Source organism: Hyperoodon ampullatus (genome assembly GCF_949752795.1).
Source record: "Hyperoodon ampullatus genome assembly, chromosome: 11".
Taxonomy (NCBI): domain Eukaryota; kingdom Metazoa; phylum Chordata; class Mammalia; order Artiodactyla; family Ziphiidae; genus Hyperoodon; species Hyperoodon ampullatus.
In genome coordinates this window covers 28,955,111-28,982,792 of record NC_136924.1, presented here as the reverse complement: position 1 = coordinate 28,982,792, position 27,682 = coordinate 28,955,111, and the positions used below count along the sequence as shown (strand labels likewise).

General features: G+C 46.1%; 1 protein-coding gene across 1 annotated transcript in view; it reads left to right on the top strand.

The window, feature by feature from the left end:
• NUAK1 (NUAK family kinase 1) overlaps nt 1-14,048 on the top strand; it is a gene marked incomplete at both ends in the record, with an annotated part of 66,903 nt that extends 52,855 nt beyond the window's left edge. The window contains 3 exons of the mRNA XM_079715028.1: nt 8,030-8,149; nt 9,937-10,069; nt 12,895-14,048. Of these exons, the coding sequence (XP_079571154.1) occupies nt 8,030-8,149; nt 9,937-10,069; nt 12,895-14,048 (1,407 nt within the window). The remainder of the gene's footprint in view (nt 1-8,029; nt 8,150-9,936; nt 10,070-12,894) is intronic.
• Between the last annotated feature and the right edge of the window lie 13,634 nt (nt 14,049-27,682).

Genomic DNA, 27,682 nt, shown 5'->3' with positions numbered 1-27,682 from the left:
GGGCAGGAGCCTGGGAGAACGGCTCATTTGCATAAAGCAAAAGGGCAGTGATGGGGGCCTCCCAGCTCCCAGGACCAAGTCCTTCATCCCAGGGTCCCTAACCATTAGGTGGGGAAATAACAGATACGTAGAACATTATAAAAAGTAAGGTTTTGGTCCTTTTTCCATAGGATTCTTAATCCTTAAGTGTCTACTCCTGGCGTTTACCAAGGTAAAACACACACACACACACACACACACACACACACACACACACACACACCCCCCACCACCACCCCCTCCCCAAACCTCCCCTTTCTCTGACGCGGTTCCTTCCTTCTGCTTGTTCAAGGAATCCTACGAGGATCTGAGAATCCTAGAGCTTGAAAGAACCTTGAGGGTCATTTTCCAACCCCTTGTTTGAATGATTATGGCCCAGAAAGTCTAAGCGATGTGCCTGCCCAAGGTCGTACACAATGAATCAGTATGTCATTGTGTCTTTGTTTCCTTGGAATGCGGCACAATGCTTGTCACATGCAGTAAGTCGGTACTCTAAGCTGTTCGATTTCGGAGTGAAGGGATGACAGCCAGGATTAGAACTCACATGTTTGACTTCCAGGCAGATTCTCTTTATATCATCTCACACCCACTTCCAAGGTTTTTGAAAATGTGTTTCAGCTGCTGTTGATCTGTCTTCCGGCTGCATATGCTCAACTCTTCCTGACTCAGCATTTCGCTGGAAACATATTTAGAAAGGGCACTCGTAGCAAAGGCAGGCAGACACATGGCCACAAGCTGGCCTCCATGCTCAAGAGGGTCCATGTCATCAGTGTCTGCACCCGGGGACCACTGACCCTGAAGGTCGGTTACCAACCAGCACAGTATGAGCAGTGAGGTGCTTCTCAAAATGTGGGTCCATGTTGCGTATTTCGAGGGTGGAGGGCTTTTGCCCAGAAAGCCTATAAAAATGCTACTGGTTGAAACTTGTCACTGCAGTTTTGGTGTGAGCCATGGCTCTTGTTCCTCTCCCCTTCCCTGCCTGATGTTGATTTGCAAAGAGCACATCTGGCACTGGGAATTATTTTTCTGGCCACTGCGCAAGGGTGTGGCTTCTAAAAATATTCACACAGTCGGTCGGCAGAAAGAATGAGAGCGATGTGCTTCTTTGGGTTGCATTCCGTACTTTGCGGAGAAGCATGTCTACCAAAATAGACACCCAGCGCAGCATTAATTTGCAATTAATAAAAATGGGCCAGATTCACATCCCACTCTCTGGGAGAATGGAATGCTGACAATTCCCATAGACAGCTCCTGTAAAAGTGCCTGACAATGAGAAGAGGGCCAGGCACCAGGGTCAGCAGACCTCCACAAAGAGGGCTGGGAATTTGGTGAGCTCCCAGGGCTCAGAGTAGAGGGACATAGGGGAAATGGCCCGTTGCCCCCGATGACAATGGAAATGCCTGCTGCTGTGGATAAGAAGAGCAGCTTTGAATGGCCAGGGCTAAGTCAAGATGGAAACCCCGAGGCTTAACAAGACCAAGAAGGTCAGCTCGGGGTACGGGCCTCTGGGCTTTGATTATATGAATGTGAGGATGCTGCATTCATGCATTAATGAATCCATTCATTTGTTTGTTCATGTGTCCACTTATGTGTATGTGTGTGTATACATACTTATCCATGAATGCCTTCATGCACTCTTCCATTCCTGCACTTATCCATTCAGCAAATTGAATACCTCCCGTGAGCACTATTTATTTGACCACAAATATTTACTAAGTTCCTACGGTATACCTGGCATGGTACTGGATGCTGGGAATTTAATAGTGAACCAGATGGCCAGGTCCTTGTCTTCTTGGAGCTCAGAATCTAGCTGTTGTTAAACCAGCAGTAATAATGAGGCATGAGAAGGGTACAGAGGTGAAGGAGGAAGGTAATGTACCTGTCCTAATGGACTTAGAATTCCAGTTGGGGACACAAGCAATAAACAAATACGTAGTGTAATTCTCTGGTGGTGATGAAAATCCATGCAGGATGAGGATGGGGAATGACAGGTGTTATTTTAGCTAGGGGACGGGGGGTGGGGGGCAGTCAGAGAAGGTCCCTTGCCTAGGGCACAGCTCCTCAAATCCATCAGACTTTTTGGACTTTGCACACACAGTTGCCTCGGCCTGGAATGCTCTTCCCACTGCTCTTTGCCTACCCTTCCTTAGAGTTTCAGCTTGAAGGCCTCTTCTTCCAGGAAGCCTTCCCTGTTCCTCATCTCTTAGGCCCAGGTGACTCTGCTGTGTGCCTCATAGTCCCTTTGTACTCTGTCGTGGAAGTGCTGAGGAGGACGTGGTGGGTCTGAACTATGGGCAGATCAGAAAGCCTTTGCCGAGGCAGTGGCAGTTGAACTGGGTTTTGAAGGATGGCTAGGAGTTTGCTAGAAAGGAATGTGAGGATGGCCTTCCAAGGGGCAGGAGCAGCAGGCACGGGAGCAGGGCGGGGCATGGAGGCTAGACAAGGAAAGTAACCTTTTTGGAGCCCCTGCTAGAAGCCAGAACCCTGTGGCAGACCTTCCACACGCCTTACTTCATTTGGTTCTCAGAATGTCTCCACTGGGGTGGGTCTGATTACCCCCATTTTACAGATGAGGAAGCTCCTGCAGCTAATAAGCAATGGGGTTGGCTACAAACCTAAGGTTATTTGACTCCAAAGACCAGGCACCTGATAAAAATTCTCTACTACACCCACCCAGATTTGCCCTAAATCCAACAGAGCATCCTCACACTCACAAGGGGAGGCCACTTTTTTCATCCTTGCTTCAGCTGGCCTTACCTTGTATATAGGCAGCCTGCAGACAGCTGTCCCTGGGGGAGACTCTCCAAGTGCTGATGGTGGCCACGGCCAGGTTGCCTGAGTCATCGTGGCCAGAGTAGCCATGCGGGGCTGCCAGGGTCAAATGAGCTGGGTGGTTGCATGTTCGCATCCCCTGAGAGGCTGCTTCTTGGAGGTACCTCAGTGAAGAGCTTCCCCAGATGGCTTGGGATCCGTTACTTCCCATCTCTCTCGAGAGGAGGTGTGACCTTAGATCTGACGATGCAAGCTGACCCCACTCACTTTTGCTCACCATTTCACTCCGTACCTTCACTTCCTGACAACCCGAGTGAGGCTGTCACGGGAAAGCCACAGCAATGAACTCCAGGGCCCGACAGAGCTATGGAGTGTGTCTTTCTGGAGAGCGACACAGAAAGCCCGTTTCCTCCTCAGCCACCTGAGAACAATAACTCCCCTTTATGTGGAGCTTTACAGCCAGTGCAGCTCTTCACCCACATCTCAGGCCAGCCGCTTTCCTGCCTTGGGCCTCAGCTTCCTCACCTGCAAAATGGAGATACCAGTGGAACCCTGCTCATTGGGTTGGTGTGAGGATTTAATATACGTAGCGCTCACAGAACAACGACTGGCATGTAGCAATGCTGCTGTTACTATTATTATCTCATGTAATCTGATTTTGCTTTTCACAACACCGTGTGGTCGAGGCTATTGCAATTCCCTTTTCCAACAAAGGAAACTGAGACTCAGGTGAAAGTAGTGATCGCTAACATTGACTGAAGGCCTACTATGTGTAAGGCGTGGTTTAAGGCACTTTCCATCTATCAATTCATTTGATTTCGTATCCGCCCTGTGAGGTAGGTTACGTTACAATCATCACCGCCCCCCCATTTTACAGTTGAAGGAACACAGGTTCAGAGTGACTGACGTGCAGCGAATCCCCTGGGGACCATGTGACAATGCAGATGCTGACTCAGTAGGACTGGGGTGGGGCTCCCAGCTGGTGCTGATGCTGCTGGTCCAGCTGGTAGAAGGCGAGGCCAGGATTTGAACTCAAACCCAGCATCCCTTACTTCTCCTGTCGTACAGTGCAGCCTCTCATGCTGGACAGGCTTATTTCGGAAATGAATGATAGTCATTTCTCTTGGCTCTTTGGTGGGCACTGGCTCTGAGCAAACGATTGTTAAGTAGACCAAACCACCAGCATTATCCTAATGGCTGTAGTTTATAGAGTCAGCCAGTACCAGGACTCTTCCAGGGGCTTTACGTGCATGTCTTCAATCCTCAGAACAGCTTTAGAGGTGGGTTCTATTATTATTCCCACTTTGCCGATGAGGAAATTAGTGGCAGTTCCCACCCATGATCTAGCAGTGCCAAGTCCAAGGTTAACCCCAGGTGCTTCTGGCTCCACAACCTCTGATCTGTCCAGTGCACTTCCTCTCAGACACTGCAAATGACTGTCAGACCGTTGCTTTTATTATCATCAACATCAGCATCCTTTCCCAGTGGTTAATCATCAGCAAGCTGATCCTTCCTTTTTCACTGGGTGAGCTCGCAGGGATGATTCACAGTGATCCGAGGTTAATCCCCTTTTAAAAAAATGGTGGTAAAATATATGTAACGTAAATCTTACCATTTTTAGGTTTTCGGTCCAGTGGCATTAAGTACATTCACATTGTTGTGCAACCATCGCCACCATGAATCTCCAGAACTTCTGCATCTTCCCAACCAGAAACTCTGTGCCCGTTCACCACTAACTCCCCGTTCCCCCCTCCCCAAGCCCCTGGCAACCGCCCTTCTACCTTCTGTCTTGATGAACTTGACTCCACTAAGTACCTCACATAAGTGGAATTATATACTATTTATCTGTTTGTGTCTGGTTGGTTTCGCTTAGCATAATGTCTTCAAAGTTCATCCATGTTGTAGTGAGGTTAATTCTTTTGAAATGTGAATAATCACTTCCCACTTTGTATAACTCTGATTTTCGTCCAGCAGGGCACACCTCTAGAAAGGTATGAAAACAACAAAAACTCCAGAAATTAAGGACATGAGTGTTGATATCCTTTTCAGGGTCCAGGCTGAACTGAATAGCCCAGTGTGAGGACAGAGGGTGGTTCTGAACGGGGCAGGGCAACAGCCCATCACCAGCAAAGTGGTTACCTTTCTCCAAAGGTTACCAGTGTGTCGGCAAAATACAACTTTGAAAGCAAAGCTGGATGCCTCGTTGGTGGAGTCACCCTCGATACACAACTGATGTTCTGTTACAGAGAATCGTACAGAACCCAATGTTCACGTAGCTGTTCTGTCTGTGACCTTCAGCGGAGCTTCTTAAGTCCTCTAACCTTCAGTTGCTTCACTTACAGAGCGAGGGGCAGGATTAGTTCACCGCTTACGACTCTTCCAGGTTGGAACCATTTCTGGGATTCCTTTTTGTTTTATTATGTTTAAAATCATTATTTCCCAAATTTCCCAAATGTCTTTTCTTTTGTTCTCTTCATGGATTTTGCCTTTTCCTAGTATCTTCTTTGCTATTTCACTTTAATACTTTTATTTAGTGCAGTTCACTTAAGAAATCATGTGTATTTGAAAAAGAAACCTTACATAATTACCTCCAATGGAAAACCAGTATTGTTTTGAGTATCATGAAGCTAATAAAGCTACCCAGGTGGATTTAAAGGTGGGACATGTATTTGAGCTCCAACTTTGTAAAATGCTTAAAATAGTAATTGGCACATGCTTTATGTCATTTAATTTTCACTATGACACCGTGGGGGTGGATACTATTCCTACCTCCATTTTACAGATGGGAAATTGAGGCTTTGAGAAGTTTTATACAGTGGCCATTTCCCATCTTATAGTTGATATAAGCTCCATACGGCATGGAATCTTAGAGCTGCAGCCCAAGTTTAAGTGGCTCAAGGATGGAGAGCTGTGTGTGTGTGTGTGTTGATTAATATTTCTTTTCCACTGAAGTGCCAAGAACATGGACTAATCTAGATTTCTATTAATCTTATGTCAGCAACAATGACAGTTTAACTGGGAGAGGCTGATAAACATCAGTCTGTGAGGATGGGAGTGGGCCGTAACATAAACACACTTCTCAGAAGGGCTACAAAGAAAGCAAGGATGCCCAGACTCGGAGCACTCCTGGTGTGTGTGTGTGGGGATTTGCACGTGGTGGTGGTGGGTGCCTCTCACGTGTGTGTGTGTGTGCCTGTGTCTGGAAGCTCACACAGTGCCCCAGATGCCGCCAGCGTTCACAGTGCTGTGTCGGTTCCTGCCTTAGCCGACTTCTCGGGATGTTCCAGGGCTGCAGCTGGTCCCTTCCTGTCCTGATTGACAGGGCACACTTCATAAAGCTTCCAACCAACTTCCTGCAAGCCAGTCAGGGGCCTTGATAAGAAAGTGGAATTCAGGGCAATTAAGTGCAAGCTGAGCCCCGAGACTGCATTTTCTGAGGGCGGTTGTGCGCCAGCTGCTTTCAGTGCAATTCCGTTCATTCAGGGGTGACTTTTACAAAGTAGCCTTCTTCTGGGCTCTGCCTTCAAAACAGAGCCTCAGCTGGGCTGTGTGTGAATCACTCATCCTATTTATAAGCTTCAAGTGGAAATCAGTTTGGGGACGGGCAGAAGTCCGCAGAGGCTCAGCGTGGAAGGCTGGCTTAGACTGGGTGAGATTTGCAGATTACCCAGGGGCAGCGCTGGGCAGTGGTTTGAACCTTTAGAGACACTCGGTAGCTAGGTAGCTCTCCTGAGACGAATAACCTAATTTCCCTAAACCTCAGTTTTCTCATCTGTTAAGTGGGTTTAAAAAAATTATGATAGAATATCCATAACATAAAATTTACCATTTTAACCACTTTTAAATGTACCCTGTCAGTGGCATGAAATACATTCACATGGTTGTGTAAATGGGATTTTAGATAGGATTAGAATAGAGAGTGTAAGGTGCTTAGAACCATGCCTGATAATTGGAGGTTGTTCTGTAAGTGGTAACTAAGTTTACTGTTATTATTTTGTATTATCTGCTAATTGTCTTGTGCTTTTCAAAATATAATGCCTATTCTGGTGACAGGTGTTTCTTGGGTGAGGGCAGGTGCTAAGCAGTGGATGTTACAGAGATGAGGGGCAGATGTGGAACCTGCCACCTGCCTCGGGGGACTCAGCCTAGTAGGCAAGGTGAATTTATATACATATAATATATATATTTGTATATACATATGTACATACATATGTAAGTACATATGTAATATATATTATATGAATGTATGTGATATATGTGATATGTACATGTATAATATATACATTATACATATATATGTGATACTACGTATATACGTGTAACATATATACATTATACGTATATATGAATAGGTGCACGCACACACACACAGAAGAGCGCTGCCATAAAGGATAGTAAAACACTTCAAGAAGCCAAAGGAGAAGGGAGTGATTCCAAGGGGTGTGCAATACAAGAGAAGCAAGGTTAGGGAAAACATTTGCCTGGAACTTGCAGACAAAGATTCAAGGCACTTTTTCATTCACCTTGATTCATTCGTTTTTTTTTAAATCATTCTCACAATAATTCTGTGATCCAGAAGAGGATAGGGATCATGGGTTTCCATTTTCTGGTGGTAAACTGAAGCTCAGAGTAGCTAAGGGACCTGCTCCATGTCACACAGATGGCTAGTGGCAGAGTTTGGGCTGCAATATGATGACTCAGAACCCGGTGCTGTGGGTCCATTTCATCTAGGTTCCCAAGGTGGGCAAAATACAGTTCTGATTGGTGCATAGGTCTATAAAAGGTGGTGATGTCCAGTGCACAGGTAGGTACGTACACCACTGTGGATGAAGGCAGTGAGATTTTAGGTAGGCCACAGACGGACGGGTCTCAGATTAATAGTTACACACTTTAGTGTTCATCAGAAATGTCGAGCATGTGATTCTGTGGGTATTTCTCAGGACAAGTCTACACTGACGTGAAAATAGAGTCCTTGCAAGGAGTGATTTTAAGTAACAGAGCATGCAGTGGGTTCCAGGGACTGCAGTCGGGAATCACTGGCCCAGTTGTGCCAACTGGTCCTTTCATGAAAGCTCAGGGCTGCAGAGAAAAGGGTGACCCAGCTGGCAGAGCCACGCAGGGGCGCCTCAGCTGCTTTGGTCCGTGTGGTGTGAGCTGAGCCAATGCAGATGCTGACTGTAATGCTAACAGGCTCCCTGGGTCTTGCTCCTCTTTGTAGATTGCTGACTTTGGGCTTTCCAACCTGTACCAGAAGGACAAGTTCTTGCAAACGTTCTGTGGGAGCCCACTCTATGCCTCTCCCGAAATTGTCAACGGGAGGCCTTACCGAGGGCCAGAGGTGAGCAGCTTGTCTGGTGTGTATGGTGGGGGGCTGGAGGGGAGAAAAGAACTGAACCTAGGAATACTTAAAAAAAAACCAAACAAACATAAAAGCAAGCAAACAAAAAACCGTTTCCTTATATGATTATTAAAGCCATAATATACACACCTGGGAGAAAAATCCAGAACAGCCTAAAAGAGAAAATAAAGTTGCCTGCAATCTCCCCACAAGAGATAACCACTTAATATTTATGTGACTTCTTCTTAGGCTTTTTTTTCCAGTGTAGATCTTGTATTTCAAATAATTGAGGTCACTATATATGTGTATATCTCGCCTTTTATTACTAACTTAAAATTGTGACTTTTCTGAATTTGTTATTACTAAAAACATGGTTTTTAACGATGACATAATGTTTTATTGTATGAATATACTGTAATTTATTTAATCACTTCCCTAGTGTTAGACAGATTGTTTTCAGTTTTTCCCTATTATAATAAAACAAGCAAAACAGAAAGCAAACAGCCTCACTCTGCAGTGAACCTTTTTGCGTGTATTTTTGACAACATGTATTTCTGATCAAGGAAATACATTTTAATTGCATCTTCTGGTTCATGAGAAATACATTTCTCTGTGTGCCTAAAGCTTTCAGGACCACTGTAAGACACAGGTATGTGAAAATATCATTTTGAAAATGGGTGAATTGTGACTGATAACTCATTTTTAAAGAGATAGTTCTATTTATAGAGAGATTCATCCACTCAGGATACTTTAAGTAGCAGCCATTCAGTGGGTTGAAATGTTTCCTTCCAAATATTTATCTGTTTGAGAGTGTTTGGGGCAGGGCTAGAAGGTAAAGAGATGGATGCCAAGAGGCTCTATCCCTTGCAGTAAGGAGAAAGTCTTTTCCAAAACAAGAATGTAAAGGAGGAGCCTAAGATCCAATTTACAACATTGCAGAAACTTGACACTGTAAATTTTTCACAGATAATGAATGCTGCTTTGATCCTCGATGATCCATTTCTGAGGTTACAAGCTGGCAGCCTGTGATCTGGCCAGCAAGAGTGCTTTATTTGGCCATCTTTCTAAAAAAAATTGAACCTTTAATAAATGGGAGATTTCACATAAAAGTCTGTTTTCTGACTTCTCTTGAAAAACCAAAGGATCTAGCAGTGCTGGGTCTATATTACTATGTGACAGCAACTAGCCAGAGGAGGCTGCCTGTGTAAGACGGGTGAATGCCCTCTACAGTTTGTCTTCAAACCAACACTCCACGTGGTACCCCACCGTCTCTCTTTCTTTGTTCATGTTTGGTGTCTGCCTGGCTCTTGTAAGCATTTGAGTCTGCAACCCCTGATCCATTTGAAGAAGGTGCAGGATTCCTGGATTAGGAGTCAGGAACCCCATGTTCCAGTCTTACCTCCATCACTGGGATGGGGAGGGGCCTCTGGAGAAACCATTTAACTTCCTTGGGCCTCAGTATTCTCATCTGCCAAATAGGGCTGAAAATAATCCGGGGCCCTACCTGTTTCACAAAATGGTAGTGAGGATCAAAGAATATCATCTGTTCAAGAAATTTCTTCTGTGGGTTGGGACCGTTGGTCTCAGTTTGCAACGAAAAGGTCAGGCTCTGAAACAGGCCCCAGGTGCACTGCATATCAGGTGTCAGGCTGTGGTGGGAACCTGTCTGCCAGGTGCTAAATTCCATTCCTGGGGTCGTTGAGGGTGGCTGCTCGTGGTCTGTGATGCTAATGGTTTGGAAGGGAATCTACTTCCCAGCTCCTATATGTCTCGTCTCTCTGCTCCAGGTGGACAGCTGGGCCCTGGGCGTGTTGCTTTACACTCTCGTTTATGGAACAATGCCCTTCGATGGTTTCGATCACAAAAACCTCATCCGGCAGATCAGCAGCGGAGAGTACCGGGAGCCCACGCAGCCCTCAGGTGTGTGCCTGTGGAGGGTCAGCGGCTCAGCCGCGCGAGGCCAGCTCACACTTTCTGCTTTCGTGTCAACGTCTGTAAGGAGACTCCTGCTTTTCCTCTTTCTTCCCCCCAGATCTTTGCCTTCTGGCGGAGCTGGCTTATTAGGCCACTTTCCCCAAACCTTCCCGCTGTGATATTTCCAGAACAGTTGTTCTACTCTGCAGGCTAGGAGTCCTGTTTGCTTGCTGTGTGAACTTGGGCAAGGCCCTTACCCTGCTTAGATTCTGTTTCTCCACTATACATTCACATTTTGGAAAAGGTATTACATGAAGTCCCTTCCAGTCCACGTAGACATAAAACCCCCTCAGTAGACTCTAAGGGTGGCAGCTGCTCTTTTGCACACCTTGCCCTGGCCGGGGATATGGCACATGGGTGCTGTTTCATGACCTGTTGCCACAGAACAAGTCTATCCCATCCCGCTCCCACACCCAAACAAACTCAGCAGTTTAAACAACGTCTATTAGCCGTTATCTCTTGATTCCCTGGGTTGGTTAGAGCTTTTCTGGCCTGCCTTGGGGTTTCTCCTACAGTTGCAATCAGACGGTAGCTGGAGTTGGGGCCGATTGTGGGGACACCTCGGGGCCCCTCTGTGTGGGCTCTCTCCCCATGAGCTACCTCCCCAGGCCTCTCTCTCTAGGAAGGAGCGTGGACTTCTTACATAGCAGCTCAGGGCTCGAAGATGGAGGAAGAAGCAGCTACCAGGGCTTCTTAACGTCTGCTTGGAAGCCAGATGATGTCACTTCTGCCACGTTCTATTGGTCAAAGCGACCAAGGCCATAAGCTCCATCTCTTGATGGGAGAGCACTGTGTGGGTACAGAAAGGGTGTGCACAGGTGCCCGTATTTGGAATGTGGTTAACAGACACTTCATATATTGCAGTACGCGCATCCTACATGTGTATATAACACACACACAGTTTATTCTCATTATTTGCCGCAGTTGTGTCCTATAACATTGCTGTGAACGCTGAGTTTGTGAATACTGAAGCACTACTCATAGGGAAATACAGGGCTCGACTCCTGGGAGCCTCTGGTCACAACGTTTTTGTCAACTGATCAATCCATATCCTTGTTTTATGTATATTTCTGTTTAAAGACGCCTCATTTAAAATATATTGTTGATTCATGAACATCGAACTTACGGCCAACAGCACTTTAACTCATGCCTGAATGAGGCTTATCTGACTCGTATGTTTTCTCCGTAAGGTACATCACTGCCTTCTTGCCCTTAGAATCCCCAGATAGCACTTCAGCACCATGCTTGGGGGCCATTTTAAACAGTGAAATCACCAATAAAAAGTGCAAATATGTGAAAAGCATGAACTAAACGGATTGTGAAAAGGACACTTGCTTACGGCATGAGAGCAGAAACAAGAAGGCAGTGAGTGCCTTGTCACCTGGTTCTGCTTCAGCTGGGAACATACATGTGCATGGGAGGGGCAATTCACATTTTTTGCCACTTCGTGGAAAGCACCTTGAGTATTGATTTGGGGGTTCCAAATACATTTTAATGAGTAGGCGAATTTATAAATACAGAATCTGTGAATAATGAGCACTGACTATTTTATATGTATAAACAGGTATAGATATGCAGATATCTATATCTATACATTTTTTCAATAAGCTAACCCATGTGTTTTTGTTTGTTTGTTTGTTTGTTTGTTTTTAGAAAATTCAGGGTGAACTCTATGGCAGCCTTTTTGCCTGACCAGCTAACTTGTGTCAACACAGTTTCTGGTACACTACAGGGGTTCAGAAAATATTTATTGACCAAACGAATGAACACCCTGTTACTTTTCAGGGCTGTAGCTCACCCCCTGGCTCCATTGCCAGGTCCCGGCCAGCTACTCATTAGCTACATAAGTAGCTGAGGGGAGGTGGCGCCTTCCCAGGATATAATTCAACCCCCATTTGGGGAGCATGGTTTGATCTTAAAAGGCAATTTATAAGCTGTGAGAGTCTGTTGGTTCCTGTGGCCTCCTCAACATCCCTTTGGGGCTTTCCCCTAATTCTTTGGCAGCAGAAATTGACAAATGGAGTTTTTCAGACAGGCCCTAAACGGATAGCAGATAGAGATCAGCTCTCTGATCTGACAGCTTGGTAGGCTATGGCTTATGTCAGAGAGGGACAGGAGGTGAGCCCTGGGTGTGGGATTCAGAGCCTGGCCAAGGCCCGGGTCAGGCCAGCCTTGGGGACGGCCCCCTCTCAAGGCCCAGGCGTGCCAGGTATGAACACCTCTCCATCCTTCTCTGTCTCTCCCTCTCTGATGAGAAGCCTTTTCCTTGCCATCTCAGCCCTAAATTTCCTTTTTGCGCTGACACGTTTTCCTGGTGACCTGAGCGCTGTGTGTTTATATAAACCTAACTCTGGAGGACTAAAAGCCATGGTAATCTATACCTGTTTTCCCATTTAGTAAAATGATACCCACCAAAGGAATGGTGGGGCCCTGCTTGGGGTCGGGTCTGGATTCTTTCCTGGTTACCTGGCCTTCCCCATTTTATAAAGATCTGAGTGGATGGAAAGTCAGCAGTTTGACATTCCGTTGGTAGCATGGAGAAACATGCCAGGCTGTGATAGCCCACTGGCCTGTGGCTCTGAGTCTTGATGATGCTTTCTGATGTACAGTCTGGAAGGCTACAGCTTCCTGCTCCATAGTGTGGCTGCACCAGGGCTCCATTTGGATTTTTCCTCAAATGAGTGTGTCTCCTTTGCGCCCCCGGAGCGTCAGCTTTGGAAAGCCCGAAACTCCCGTAAAATGTATTGTTCCTTCTGCTTCTTGTCCCATAGATGCCCGAGGCCTCATTCGGTGGATGTTGATGGTGAACCCCGACCGCCGGGCCACCATCGAGGACATTGCCAACCACTGGTGGGTGAACTGGGGCTACAAGAGCAGCGTCTGTGACTGCGATGCCCTGCACAGCGCCGAGTCCCCACTCTTGGCCCGCATTATCGACTGGCACCACCGTTCCACAGGGCTACAGGCTGAGGCTGAAGCCAAAATTAAGGGCTTGGCCAAACCCGGGGCCCCCGAGGGCATGCTGGAGCGGCAGCGGTTGCTGAAGAAGTCCAAGAAAGAGAATGACTTTGCTCAGTCCAGCCAGGACTCGGTGCCTGAGAGCCCGTCCAAGGTGAGTTCCAAGCGGCCTAAAGGGATCCTGAAGAAGCGGAGCAACAGCGAGCATCGCTCTCACAGCACCGGCTTCATCGAAGGCGTCATCAGCCCTGCCTTACCCCCCGCTTTCAAGCTGGAGCAGGACTTGTGCCGGACTGCTGTGCCCCTGCCAAGCGCCCCCGAAGTGGAGGTGCCAGCTAAACTCAGCCCCAAACAGTCGGCCACGATGCCCAAGAAAGGCATCTTGAAAAAGACCCAGCAGAGAGAATCGGGTTACTACTCGTCCCCGGAACGCAGCGAGTCTTCGGAGCTGCTGGACAGTAACGATGGGCTGGGTGGCGGCATCCCCTCCCAGAGCCCCCCGGATCCGGCCAGGGTGACGTCCCACAGCCTCTCCTGCCACAGGAAGGGCATCTTGAAACACAGCAGCAAGTACTCAGAGGGCACCATGGACCCGGCCCTGGCCAGCCCCGAAATGCCCACACTGGAATCCTTGCTGGAGCCCGGCATCTCTGCCGAGGGCCTCTCCCGGAGCTACAGCCGGCCTTCCAGCGTCATCAGCGACGACAGCGTCCTGTCCAGCGACTCCTTCGACTTGCTCGACTTGCAGGAGAATCGCCCTGCCCGCCAGCGCATCCGCAGCTGCGTCTCTGCCGAAAACTTCCTCCAGATCCAGGACTTTGAGGGGCTCCAGAACCGGCCCCGGCCCCAGTACCTGAAACGGTACCGGAACCGGCTGGGAGACAGCAGCTTCTCCCTCCTCACAGACATGGACGATGTGACTCAGGTCTACAAGAAAGCGCTGGAGATCTGTAACAAACTCAACTAGCTCCCCAGGGTGCAGGGGTGGGTCGGGGTGGGTACGAGGGAGGAGTGGGAGTGGTGACTGGGCTGCGGACAGAGCTGGTTACCTCTTTGCTGGCCGTGACAACAGACTGAAAAAGGATTGGTGCTGTCTCGCTTTGGCCAAATTTGCAGCCTTGAGCCAGTGCTTACGAGGGAGAAGTGGGCTCTTGGCCAGTCCTGCCAACTGCCAGTCAGAAGTGGGATCCTCATTGGCATTTGCTTTATGGCACCTCCTAGAGTCCAGGGGAGGTGGTGTTGGCCAGCACTTAGGGGGTGGGGAGGGAGCATATGGGAGAGGAAACGTTTCCCTAGAAGTCATCCACGTGCTTCTGGAGGAGGGCAAGACAGACCGGGGCCATCTGCTCTGAGTGAACTCAGAGCTCGCTTCTTCTCTCCTCACATTAGCAGGCTTGGTCTGACTCCAGGGGGTGGGCATGTAGATTTCATCTGAGCTTGAATCGGTAATCGATGGATAGGGGCTGCTGGGTGTGCTGGTTTGAGTAGCCCAGACAGTGGGAAGGAGTGCTGAGATTGAGTAGTAATGGCTGCCATGGGGATGGGAAGGGGTGCAGTAGCACTCATGCCGTGTAGTTGCCATCCTTGACCTGGCTAAGCCCTGGGAGTGCTCGTGTAGATCCCGTGGGATCTATGTTATCTCATGTCACTGGTGTGGCATTTGTTAATTTGCTACTCTACCTTGAATGGAAGACAGGGCCTTGGTCAGAGAGAGAGTGCTCTGAACACTGCTAAGGACTTAGAGTCAAGCCCATGGTGATTTTTTGGCTTTTTTATTGTCTGCCTCTTCTTTCCTGGTGTCTGCCTGGCTCTTCAGCACAACCTCCAAGGGTAGACAGGGAAAAAGAGGTGGTGTCAGAGGTCAAAACTATGGTGTATAACAGAGCTTGGAACCCTCTGTGATCTTTTGCAGATGAGTGGAAGTTGATCCACACCAGCAAGGGGACAACTTGTCGATTTCTTTAACGTCTCAATATTAACTGGAATGCTGCCTCGTGGGTTCTGACCTGCGTGAATGTTTTGAATTGGATGTGATACCGTCCACAGTCCCCAAAGGAGTAACTCGCTCAACCATTTACCTTCTTTACTCATAGCAAACGGTTTCCCCATCCACTAAGCGTAGAATCCTCAGAGGTAGGCGAGTTTGCTTCTAGGGAGCTAGTGTGTAGGTGGGATATTTGGATGAGGAAAGGTAAGTCAGGCAGAAGGTGTTTCCCCCTACGAATCTAGGTATTCTGTGTCCTACCTGCCTAGAACTCCTAGGCTTTAGGGGGAACGTTCCAGCCACTCAGATGAATAAGATGCTTAAAGAGCAGAGTGGGTTGAGAGGAAGCAGACAGGAGAGGGAACACTTCCCTAGAAGTCCTCCAGATGGTCCTGGAGGAGGCAGAAAAGAGGTGTGACAGGACTTAGCTTGAAAAGTAACATAGCTAACATAGTGTAACTTCTAGACACCCGGATTACAGGTGATCAGATGTCACGCCCACAGTGGGGCATCTTCAGATACCGAGTTTGGAATTAATGGTCTTATTTGGGAGTTTGGGACAACTTCAGGTTCTACTGGCCCCAGCTAATTGAAACTCTTGTTTCAGGATGGCTGACTTCTGAAAGCCACCTAGACATTTTAAGGAGAACTAGTCTTGGGGGTATTTTGGGGAAAACCAACAGATAATAGTTCATGGGGAGATGAGAAGGAATTCACCTTCAGGTACTAAGAACATTGATTAGAATGAAACTGCCCTTTTCCCTACGGAGGTGGCTCCACTTCTCCCCTTGTCACCAGCTCTGGGGTTTTGGCTTGTGCATCCCTTCGGGTTGAGCTGAGTAGTGTAATATGGGAAGCTTTTTGGGTTTCCCTTCATTCAATTCCACCTCCTTCCTGAACTCCAAGATAGGTTCAAAGGGAAAAAAAATCTGTAGCTAGTAAACTGTGTATGGGGCGTGCGGGTGCGCGGAGGGCATTCTGCAATCTCTAAAGCTCCTTCCTTGTCTCATTTTACTCAACCTTTTCTGGACAGCCTGCACTGCCACACTGCTGGTCCCTCATGCATGGCAGCCAGCCTGGTTGGTAGCTGTCAGTGTGACTTAGGTATAACACCTACCTACTGGTTGGTGTATTTTCCTTTTGCCCAAGTGATTGTGTCTGTTTGGTATTTTCCATCCTTACAACCTTCAAGTAAAAATGACACTATTAAGGAAAGTCATTCTACGCGCCCCCAAAACGCATGTATGTTCTCTTTTGTCAATAGAACCAGACAGTGGATTGTGGTAAAGACAGTCCTCCACTCAGAGGAAGAGACCCTGAGTTGAATCCTGGTGTGCTGGTGGCCTTAGGCACCTGCAGTATTTCCGGGGCTGAGTTTTCCCTTCAGTGAGGGCTGGAGGGGTAGATTAGCTGGTCTCTCAGGCCTTGCCTAGTTCTGACATTCTGCTAACATCCTCTGATTCTAGACGTGATGTTGACTCTGTCCTTTTAAGGAAAAACTTGGAATAGAGGGACAAGCCCTCAAAGCAGCTCCCTTGCTTCCTGATTAAGTCCTATCATCCCTTCCAGCCAATCCCAGCCAAGGAAATTATGCTTGATTCATTTCCATGGAATTACAAGTGAGAGACACTTTGATGACCTGGTGGACCAAGCAGGAGATTCAAGGTCAGCTCTCCTGGTCCTTTCCTTGCCTCTGTGGGCCTTTCAGTGTCTTAGTTTACACATCGGCCAAAGGAGTAGAATTATACTTCTTTTTACAGGTAAATTTCAAGGCATGATCAGTTTTCAGGAAGTGCTTCAAGACCCCAGGCAAAATGAAAATGCCAAGTACTCTCTGAATTTCCATCCCTGTTATAAGGTGCTGCTTCTGCAGATGACAAGGTGCATCTTTCAGGGTGAGACTCTGGTGAGTGTTGGCCACGCCTGCTGTCTTGAGTACAAATGTGAATGACTGACTGACTGCTTATTGCCAAACTGGAAATGTTCTGTAGGGATTTACTGGCATGGTATCATTCCTAGAAGAAAAAAAAAAAAGAGAGAGAAACTTGACTGCACATTTTTTTAAATCCGTGTTGTGACTTTTATTTAATTTCTATTTTTTTTTTGGTAATAAAAAGTTGACTTTTTTATTTGAATTTGTCTTTTTTTATTTATTGGTCTGAAAGGCATTTCAAAGGTATTATAATAATATATTGGTGTAATTTAAACGGTGCAACATGCTTTATGTCTCCAGTCAAAATTGGTTTTCATTCATTTGATTGGTTTGAGCCCAGGACAGCCTACAGGGGAAAAAAAAAAAAAGCTGGATAACCACCCAAAGTGTTTGTATTTTCATTGGAAACTGATTTGTTTTTTGTTTTTGTTTTTGTTTCTGTTTTTATTTTTAAATTAAATAAATTGCCATGAACTGAACTGAACTGGGACCTTGCTTCTTTATTTGGTGGTTTTTCTCTTATTCAGAGAATGACAGAATGGGTATAAGTAACAGAAACCCACCTGTTAGCTTAAGCACGGGAATTTCTTCGAAGTTCTCAGAAGAGGAAATGTAGCTGGCCGTGCAGTGGCAACCGGAAACTGGAAAAGTAGGACCCAGGCCCTCTTTTCTGCTCCTCCTTACATGCCAGTTTCAGTCTTCTCCTTCTGTAGCCTCACTTTCCCCTCCCTGATTTTATGACCCACCTTGGCTTACCCCATAGCTTCCAAATTTACATGTTCTCAGTTCTGGTTTCCAAAAAGTTGACCCTTTTCCCACAGTCTGGACTAGAGATGGCATCAAAGGTTAACCCTTAGCCACACTTGCTCCCCACATGTCAGTTTCCTCTGCCTGCCCCCTGCCTCAGCCTCCCTCTATCCCAAAGGCAGACAAAGCGATCATGTGGTTGCTCTGAGTCCAAATCATTGGGCCATATTTCCTAATGGGGAAGGCCACTGCTCTGCCTATAATAAAATGCCGTCCTTAGTCCCATTTGCCATTGTTTTTTGTGCGAACAGACCTTCAGGAAGCTCTTGGAAAGAGGGATGAATAACAGGGTAAGATTGAGGAGTTCCTGGATCCCAGTCATGATATCAAATGACATCCAATCCTACCCCTAGTCTCTAATATTAGAGAGTCATGCTGTGCACTGAATATCAGTGTTAGGGATCCAAGCAAGAGAAGTCTGACTTTCCAACGAAAGTGCAACTTTCCAGTTTGGACATGATGATTGCTACTGAGTCAAATTTCTTCACCTCTTTGGGCCTCAGTTTTCTCATCTGACTCATGGGTATATTAATTGCTACCTTTGCCAAACTCTAACAGGGCTTTGAAGAAGGAAGGAGAGAATTTCTGTGAAGTTAGCCTGAGAGTAAAACTCATTATGAATGGGAAACTATAGTCCTTTCTTTACAGGGCAGTATTCACTGACTTTTAAAATAGGACGTTTGAGACAATCTGCCTGGTCTGGAGACTCTTAATTCTTACTTTGGTCTCTACTGCTATTAGCAAATGGGCCTGTCAGTCGTGCAGGATAAGAGGCTAAGGGGAAGTTCACCTATAAGTGAACCCCTTTGGTTAAATGCTGGAAAAGGTGTGGAGAAAAGGGAACCCTAGTACACTGTTGGTGGGAATGTATGGAGAATGGTATGGAGGTTCCTTAAAAAATTAAAAATAGAGATACCATATGATCTAGCAATCTCACTTCTGGGCATATATCTGGAAAAGGTGAAAACTCTAATTTGAAAAGATACATGCACCCCAATGTTCATAGCAGCACTATTTACAATAGCCAAGACATGGAAGCAACCTAAGTGTCCATCAACAGATGAATGGATAAAGAAGATGTGACATATGTGTGTGTGTGTGTGTATATATATATATATATATATATATACACACATATACACACACACACACAATGGAATACTACTCAGCCATGAAAAGAATGAAATATTGCCATTTACAGCAACATGGATGGACCTAGAGATGATCATACTGAGTGAAGTAACTCAGAGAAATATTACATGATATCACTTTATGTGGAATCTAAAAAATAATACAAACACAAACAGACCCACAGACATAGAAAACAGACTTATGGCTCCCAAAGGGGAAAAGAGAGGGAGGGAGGGATAAATTAGCAGTATGGGATTAATAGTACAAACTACTATATATAAAGTACATAAAGGATTTACTGTATAGCACAGGGAACTATGTTCAATACCTTACAATAATCTAGAATGGAAAAGAATCTGGAAAAATAAACTGAATCACTTTGCTGTATATCTGACACACAATACTGTAAATCAACTATACGTCAACAAAACAGTAAATAAATAAAAAATAAAAGTGAACCCCTTTAGAAAGACATAATTTGGCAGTCAGATAGGAAGAATAGCATATGCCTGTTCTAGAGGCTGGACCGAATGTGACATCTAAGGGGTAGAGAGGAAATAGGGGTGGCTGGATTGGCACAGCTGACATGTTGTCAACTGATAGGTCAGTGAGGTTAATGGGAAGTGGTCACTTTGAGGAAAATCAAGAGAATTAATATTTATTGAGCTTCTACATGGTGCTCACTTCATCCTGTTCAGTGGCAAGTGGTATAAACCCAACTCAGACCATATTAAGTAATAAGACGAATTTACTGCTTCTTGCAACTGATAAGTCCAAGATGTATGTCTCAGGCACAGCTGGATCCAGGAGTTCAAGTGATGCCCTTGGCCTCTTTTTCACTCACTCTCGCTGGATGTGGGCTTTATTCTTAGGCAGGCTCTCTCTGCATGGCAGCAAGAGAGCTCCCGGTAGTAACAGGGTTATGAGGTCTTCTTACTGTGTGATCCTAGAGTCAAAGAGAGATTCTTACTATCCTAGCATTTATGTGTCAAGAAAGGGCTGTGGTTGATTTTTTGGGGTCATTTGTCTCCCTCTGGCCCAGTCACAGAGTCCAGGTGGAGAGATGCTCCAATTGGCTAGCCTCGATCCTGTGCCTACCCTTGTGGTATACTTGAATGACAGCTTCCTCAGAATCACAGAGTTGGGGAGGGCACCTGTCCCAAAAGAAGGAATGCAAGCCTGACAAAAAGTAACCCATGTCAGTTACAACTTTTGGACATTAATTTCCTCATCTATAAAGCAGCAGTAAATGATTCCTAACTTTCAGAGTTATTGTGAAGATTAAATAAATCACTTAATACAGGACTTGACACATACAAGATTTTTAATTTATATACAAAAGATCAGGAAAGACAATAATATACTATAGAAAGGAAAGATATTTGTTAGGAAGATTTTTAGCTGTAAAAATCAGGTATAACATCAGCAAATTCAGCTGAAACTGGTTTAAACACTACAGGGGCTTTATTAGCTCATATATTTGGAATTTTAGAGATATGGTGGATTTCATGGTCTAGGGGGAGAAATGGATAACAATGGAGAAATGGATAATAAACAAGTAAACAAAATCCCTGAAAATCACAGATTGTGTAAGTGCTATAAAGGAAATGGATAGGGTGCAGAGTCAAGAATTAAGGGAGGGGATACCTCTTGTATAAAGGGTAGTCAGGGAAGGCAAACCTGAAGAGGTGACCCTTGGGGAGAAGTCTGAAGATGAAGAATTAGCTATATGAAGAGTGAGCATTCCAGGCAGAGGGAACAGTACATGCAAAGGCCTTGATGTCTTCAAAACAGAGCTTTACAGGGTTAATATCTGGTCCATTTGTATATGACAACCATGGTCCAGGAAGTCTGGTGTTTTGCTAAACATATGTGGCCACATTCTAACGTGAACTGGCTGTGATCATTTATGATTTTGTGTATCCTTAATTACAAGTGGCTGCTTCCTTTGACAGGTGGTCCCCAGATGAGACACACGCCATTTTAAAAGGAGAATATGTTTTCACTGCAGAAATTCACTGCTAATTTACTGAAATTTATGGAGAGGATATTTTTAAACCACAGAATCCTGTGAAGTTTGGGGTATGGAAGTGGAGCAGCAGTGATGCTCTATAAAGACCAGAAAGTGGGGTCTAAGGTTTTCATGTCATAAAACCTGCCCCATGCTATTACAACTTTCTGGTTCCAGTAGGGAATTGTATAGAAAATTAGCAATCAATTTTGTTTGAAAATGATGACAATTATTTTCCTATTGATGAAAATTTACACTGCCCATCTCTACCTGACGGGGAATATCCACTGTATCTTCACCAGTAGTTTCCTCCATCCACTCCCTGAGCTAGTTTTCATTTCTGAATTAGTCTGGATGGGCTATGTTATGTTAAAGTAACAAACCCTGAAATGTCAGGGGCACACTATAGTAAACGACTATTTCTTTTTCTCACCAAGTGCCATAGAGTTTGGGCAGCTCTTCCTGTCATGCTGTCTCCATGCAGGTACTTTCATCCTGTGGTCCTGCCTTCTTGAGGTCCTTTATTTCCAGCTGTGCCAATGGGGGTGAGACAGAGCCCAAGTCAGGGCCTTTTAAGGAGCAGGCCTGACCGTGGCGTCCATCATTTATGCTCAAATCCCACTGGCCAGAACTCAGTCACCTGACTCCAGCCTAACTTCCTGCATAGTCTTCAAGTCTATAGTACTTAAAAAGTGAAAAGTAGGGCTTCCCTGGTGGCGCAGTGGTTGAGAGTCCCCCTGCCGATACAGGGGACACAGGTTCATGCCCCGGTCCGGGAGGATCCCACATCCCGCGGAGCGGCTGGGCCCGTGAGCCATGGCCGCTGAGCCTGCGCGTCCGGAGCCTGTGCTCCGCAACGGGAGAGGCCACAACAGTGAGAGGCCGGCGTACCGCCAAAAAAAAAAAAAAAAAAAAAAACCACATTCCAGAAAGAAGACAGGTAAAAATCTAATCAGTGAAAGGCAAGTCAGTTATTCTGCTTACTGGTAATTCCAGTAAAAAGGATTAGTCAGGGAGTTTGCCATTGTAGTTGGCTGCTTCTCAGAGGTGCCCTGCCAAAGTGAGCTTTCACTTAATTTTTCCTTGTGAGTGAAGAATCTACTGGGGCAGCTTTTCACTTATGTGTTCATTCATTCTATCATTTATTCATCCATTCAAGATTATGGAACAGCTATCACGTTCCAGGCACGAGGCTTTTCTTCACGTTGGGGAGCAAGAAGTAACTCCCAACAGGTTCTCTTTTGCTTTCTTCTTCCTCTCCTTATTCACTCTCCCAAACCTTTCACATGATCACGTGGGAAAGGCCCAGATGGTGGCATTTTCAGGATGTCTCCCAGGACTCTGGTGAAGCTTCTAGTGGTTAGGAGAGAAGTTAGGGTCTCCTTCCCTATTAAACATCAATACCCCTGGGAGGAATCACACATCAAGCCACTAAACCTGAGCCAGCCATGAATGTTTTAGGAGAAATGTATTAAGTGCTGAGAATAAGAATGAAGAACAACATAGGCCTCTTGGGAAACGGGACAGGATGAGAAAGCAAGGGAATTCTCACAGGAAAGGTGGCAAGGACATACTCTGAAATTTTACCTCAAGCCGAGCCACTTAAGTATGTGTCTCTTGCCTTCTTTGGTCTGGGTGTCATAATAATAACAAAGTGAGTAATGTTTTGTAATTTCCCCCTATACACAGTTTTTCCTTGAGGCTGCCTCTCAATAGTCCCTGGAGGTAAACATTAATACCTCTGAGGAAATGGAAGCTAGGGAAGGGCAATCATGGGCTCAAGTCATCCAGCTGGTAAGTGCTTGGCCTGAATCTGAACTCAGGCCATCTAACTCCAGGGCCTCTGATCCTAAAATCTGCTCTGTCATCTAAGCATGCAAAATTGCTTGCTATGACCGAATAATCTGTCTTCGTTACTCGTGCAATCAGTTGAGCATTTTGTACGTGCAACCCCTCCACGGAGCACCAAGTTCTGTGCCAAAGGTCATCTGGGCTCTTGCATGCCATCCAGATGTTTGTTGCCAATCTTGGGAATAATTTCTTCCCCTTTGTGACTGGTTGATTGGAATGGAAGTGAGAAGCAAGTCTGGCCAACGACTGCCCAGGAGACCAAGAAATGACAAACAAACACATACAAAGATGTCCTCATCTTCAAGCTCGGCCCTCCATTTGGGCAACTAAATTGGAAAGAGAGGACTTTTGAGGAAAGGCAGGAATTAAAGGATAGTCTATCACCAGGTTTGCTGCTGCTGGAAAACAAAATGCAATGTATTGGGTTGGCCAAAATGTTCGTTTGGGTTTTTCTGTAAGATGTTACAGAAAAGCCCAAACGAACATTTTGGCCAACCCAATATTTGCAGGGTGAGGTTGAAGAACTGTTTCTAAGAGAGGCTTAAGCAGGCCTTAAATGAAGGCCTAGATGGGTTAATGAAATAAACGTATTTCCTGCTTCTCCATGATTTATATTTCTAAGGCTGCACCACACAGTAATTCAATGAGGCTGAAATGGCAAGAATGTCTGGCAGATATTTTGGGAATATGATACTCGCCTCATTGCAGTGGTTCAATTTCAGTATCTGGATATGAGTGAGATACAAAGGGACATCAGAAACAAGGTTTTTTTCTTTTCTCTTTCAGCCTCTACTGCCTCAAACATAGCCCACGCCTTCTCAGCTTTATTCGTGTCAATATAATAGGATATTTACTGAAGACTTCCTGAAGCTTATGGTCTATTTGAGAATGATGAGGTATTCACTGCCTGCCAGTCATGGTCCTCACAGTTAGGAAGTTTATGCTTCAGTTCGTGGTTTTTCCTTTCCCTCCTGGTGTAACAAGAGACGTTAGCTTTGTCCCCTAAGTAATACTGGGATTGCTCCTCTGCCGTTTTTCAGGGCCCCCAGAACTGTTTGAATCCTCTTCCTTCTGTGTGTGTATGTGGGCCAGTGAGGCAGGAGAGATAGAGAACTGTATTAATCTTAGGAGAAGATGTTTCCTTTCCATTCTAGTAGCTTTTTTTTGACTACAAACTGTGCTACTTATGGTTCCGAGGTGGAAATCTGCCCTTTTTGTCACTTCTGCATGTTTTGCATCATTCTGGGGAATAGTCCCCCCCAAAGCAATGTGACTCCAGTGGGGCATCACCCAGCTGTCATTGCCTTCTACAGTGCAGGGGTAAGCTCTTTACCCATTCTATCTAGTTGGAATTCCTGTTCTCCTGAGCCCAGTGAGTGGTCCTGGATTTACTCCAAAACACGAGGCCAATCAGTGCCATTTGGGTGAACAGGTGTGAATGTTGGGAGAGAGAGGTTTGTGTTCTTTTTCTTTTCTTTCTGGAATTATCATGAGAATGATATAAATCTAGAGATACTAACGGTGGCAGTTTTATAACCAAGTGATAAGAAAGATGGCCTGAGAATTCAGCCAATTGAGAAAAAAAGAAAAAGCACTAAGAAAGTAAATGAAATGTGCACTGTAGCATTGTTTGAGCTTCTGGGTTCAGCTGTTCCTAAAGCAAACACTAACCCAAGACTACAGTTATGAGAGTTAGTACCTTTTCGGGGGGTGCTTAATTAGTTTGATTCAGATTGCTGTCACTTGCAACCAAAGAATTCTTGACTGATAGAGTTTCTGAGCATAACCTGGGAGATAAAGCCAAAGGGAACTCTTAGTGGTACAGTGGTGATCAAGACAAACTTGGCCTCTGCCCTCATGGTCCAAGGGGCTGTCATTTCAATGGCTATATCAGTCAGAGTTCTTAGCTTCAAACATTAGAAACAAGTTCTGGTTCTTTTATGAAGAAATGGAAATTATTAAAGGCTATTTAGTAAACACAGAACCTTCAAGAGGGCCAGACATTGAGACTGCAAGTGCAGAAACAGTTCTGTGGTAGACTTCGTTAGGTGGAGACTCCCCCGCCAGCTCCAGTGGTCACAGACATTGTCCCTTGCCCTGCCAACGTCTGACAGGGTGATGCTGGGGACAGGCCATTAATGATACAATATTTGTCACAGATGCCACTGAAAATTGAAGGTACCTGCCACTGCCCTTCCTAGAATAGACTACCCATGGGGTCTCCCTGTGGGTCAAAGCTGGGCATGGGTTTGTCTAATTGGTGGGGATTGGGTCACATGCCTGTACCCTAGGGGCAAGGGAAGTGACTATCTGGTTTCTACAGTAACCTCTACCTTGCACTAAGCCTCATAAGATAGGGACTTCTCTGGACAAAGGATGAGCGTTCAAAGATGTTAGGCAGCCAGGATAACAAATATCCACAGTGTTGACCATATTAAGGAAGGTTAAGTTTGAACATACAGCATCTTCAGCCCCAACTACGAGAACTGTGGTGTATGCTGTCTGGGAAGACCCCGGTTGGACAGACTTTGCAAAACAGGCTCATATGGCATATTTCCTCAAAAAGCCAAGCAATGAATGCTGCTTCTCTTTTGTTTGCAAGTTATGTTTTGGTAGAATAATAATAATAATAATGGTGATGATGATGATGATACCAAATCAACTTCTAGTTTAGGATAGGATAACAATGTTCACTTTTTCTGCTCCAGGTTCTAACTCCATTGAGAAACCGACCCAGGTGTTAACTTTATTGATGATCAGGCAAAATTAGAGACTACAGCTTGGCCCTTGGGCCATATGGGGCTTTTTTTACTCCTTATCTTCAGGTGAACTTGTCTAGCTGTCAGAGGCAGAGAAGCCTCCTCCACGTAGGGTACCTCATCTGGGACCAAGGGAAGAAGCTGGGACTCCTGTGGATGGGTGTTGAGCAAGAGAGTGACCCCAAAAGGCCTTGGGTGACCTTTCCCTGTGCCCCTTTTCTGGTCTCACCGGCTAGACAATCAACCACTCTGCGCCACAGGAGAGAGTGGGAAGAGAAGGATGAGATGTGCCCCTCTTCCTAATATTCCCTCTGTTAAGTAGAAAAGGAGTTCCTCTCCCTTTGTCAAAACAAAAGGAATAGGGGCTTCCCTGGTGGCGCAGTGGTTGAGAGTCCGCCTGCCGATGCAGAGGACACGGGTTCGTGCTCCGGTCCGGGAAGATCCCACATGCCGCGGAGCGGCTGGGCCCGTGAGCCATGACCGCTGAGCCTGCGCGTCCAGAGCCTGTGCTCCGCAACGGAAGAGGCCACAGCAGTGAGAGGCCTGCATACCACAAAAACAAAAAACAAACAAACAAAAAACAAAAGGAATAAACACTCTCCTAGTACTGCCATTAATTGGGGTCTTCCTCTGTGTCAGACATGCTACCGAGCATTTTACAAAAATGATCTCATTAAATTTTCATGAAAACCCTATGAAATAACATAAGAGCTACCATTTAGTGTTTATGCCAGAAAATTTTCTAAGCCCTTGGCATCTATTAATTAATTCATTCCTCGTCAGCTTTAGGCAGGGTCCTGGTATGAAACAGGATAACTTGAGATTTTAATAAAAGGACAATTTCCGAAGTAGCGAGGGATAGTGAGAATGACATGAGGAAGGGGGCAGGTCCTTGTGTCTGGAAGGATAGGAGCTGTCATCAGGGGAAGCAGCAGCCTGAGGGGACTGTTGGGAAAGTTAGTCTCCGCAGTCTTTCAGCCTCCACTCAGCTGCCTAAGGACTGCTTCCTTACTGAGAGAGAAGGGGCCCACCCCACCTGCGCTGGGCCTACCACTTTGGCTGGGATTATCCTTCCCTGCTTCAGGCACGATGAGTGCTCTTTGGTCTAAAAGCATGTATGTCACATGGCACCCAGCCAGCCCCACTGTTGTAGCTGTCCTTCCTTCCACGGTGGCACAGAGGAGGGCATGTAGGCCAACTGCCCTGCGTCAGCCACTGGGAGAGACCTGCCAGCCAGGAGAGACCCACACCACTATTGGAAGCTCATCTTGTCCTGTCTCTTTTCTGTGTCAGTAAAGCTTTGCTCCAACCAGTACTTGACTGCGTTGTGTTCTTCTTGGCGACTCTGGCACCAAGATGCAGTGGGCAGAAGTGTTTAGAACCCTTCCCTGGGACTGGCAACCTGGGCACCATACTCTGCTCCACACTGACCCTGCAGGGAGGGAACTTGGAAATGGCCACGTCACTCTTCTGCCTTCCTCTCATCTGCCAGCTCGCCCCCTCAGCTGAGCTTCAACCGGAGCCAGCGGGCAGGGATATCTGTTGATGTAGTTGTCACCTTCCAAGGGCTCAGAGCAGATGGCAAAAGGTGGAGGGTATATCTGGACGGGCACATGGCAGATCCTCAGCAGAGGCACATGCTGTTACTGCCTCTATTTCCTAGACCAGGAAACCAAAGCTCAGAGAGGTTAGATAATGAGTCCAAGGTTATATTAATAAGAAGTGGCAAAGACAGGTGGCAATTCAGTCCCTCTCACTGTAAAGCTTGTGCTCACCACTGTCATTCTGGCGCTGGGGCCTTTGGCTGTACCTTACTGCCTCTGAAAAGAGATCCACAGGCTTGTGTGCTAGGCTGGAGGAGGGGGATTGACATCGATTGGATTTCTACTTTGCACTGTAATAGGCAATTTACTTGCAACGGGCCTATTGAGACAGGTATTACTGATTTCATTCTATGTGTGAAGAATCTGAGCCTCAGAGAGGTTAAGTAACTTGCTTGAGCCCACACAGCTGGTTAAGGTACTAACCTAAGTCTGTTGGATTCCTGAGCCCATGATCTTTCCACTGTTTCATGGGGCAGGAAGGCAACGTGTATGATTCCGCAGTGGATGGAGACTTAAAAATC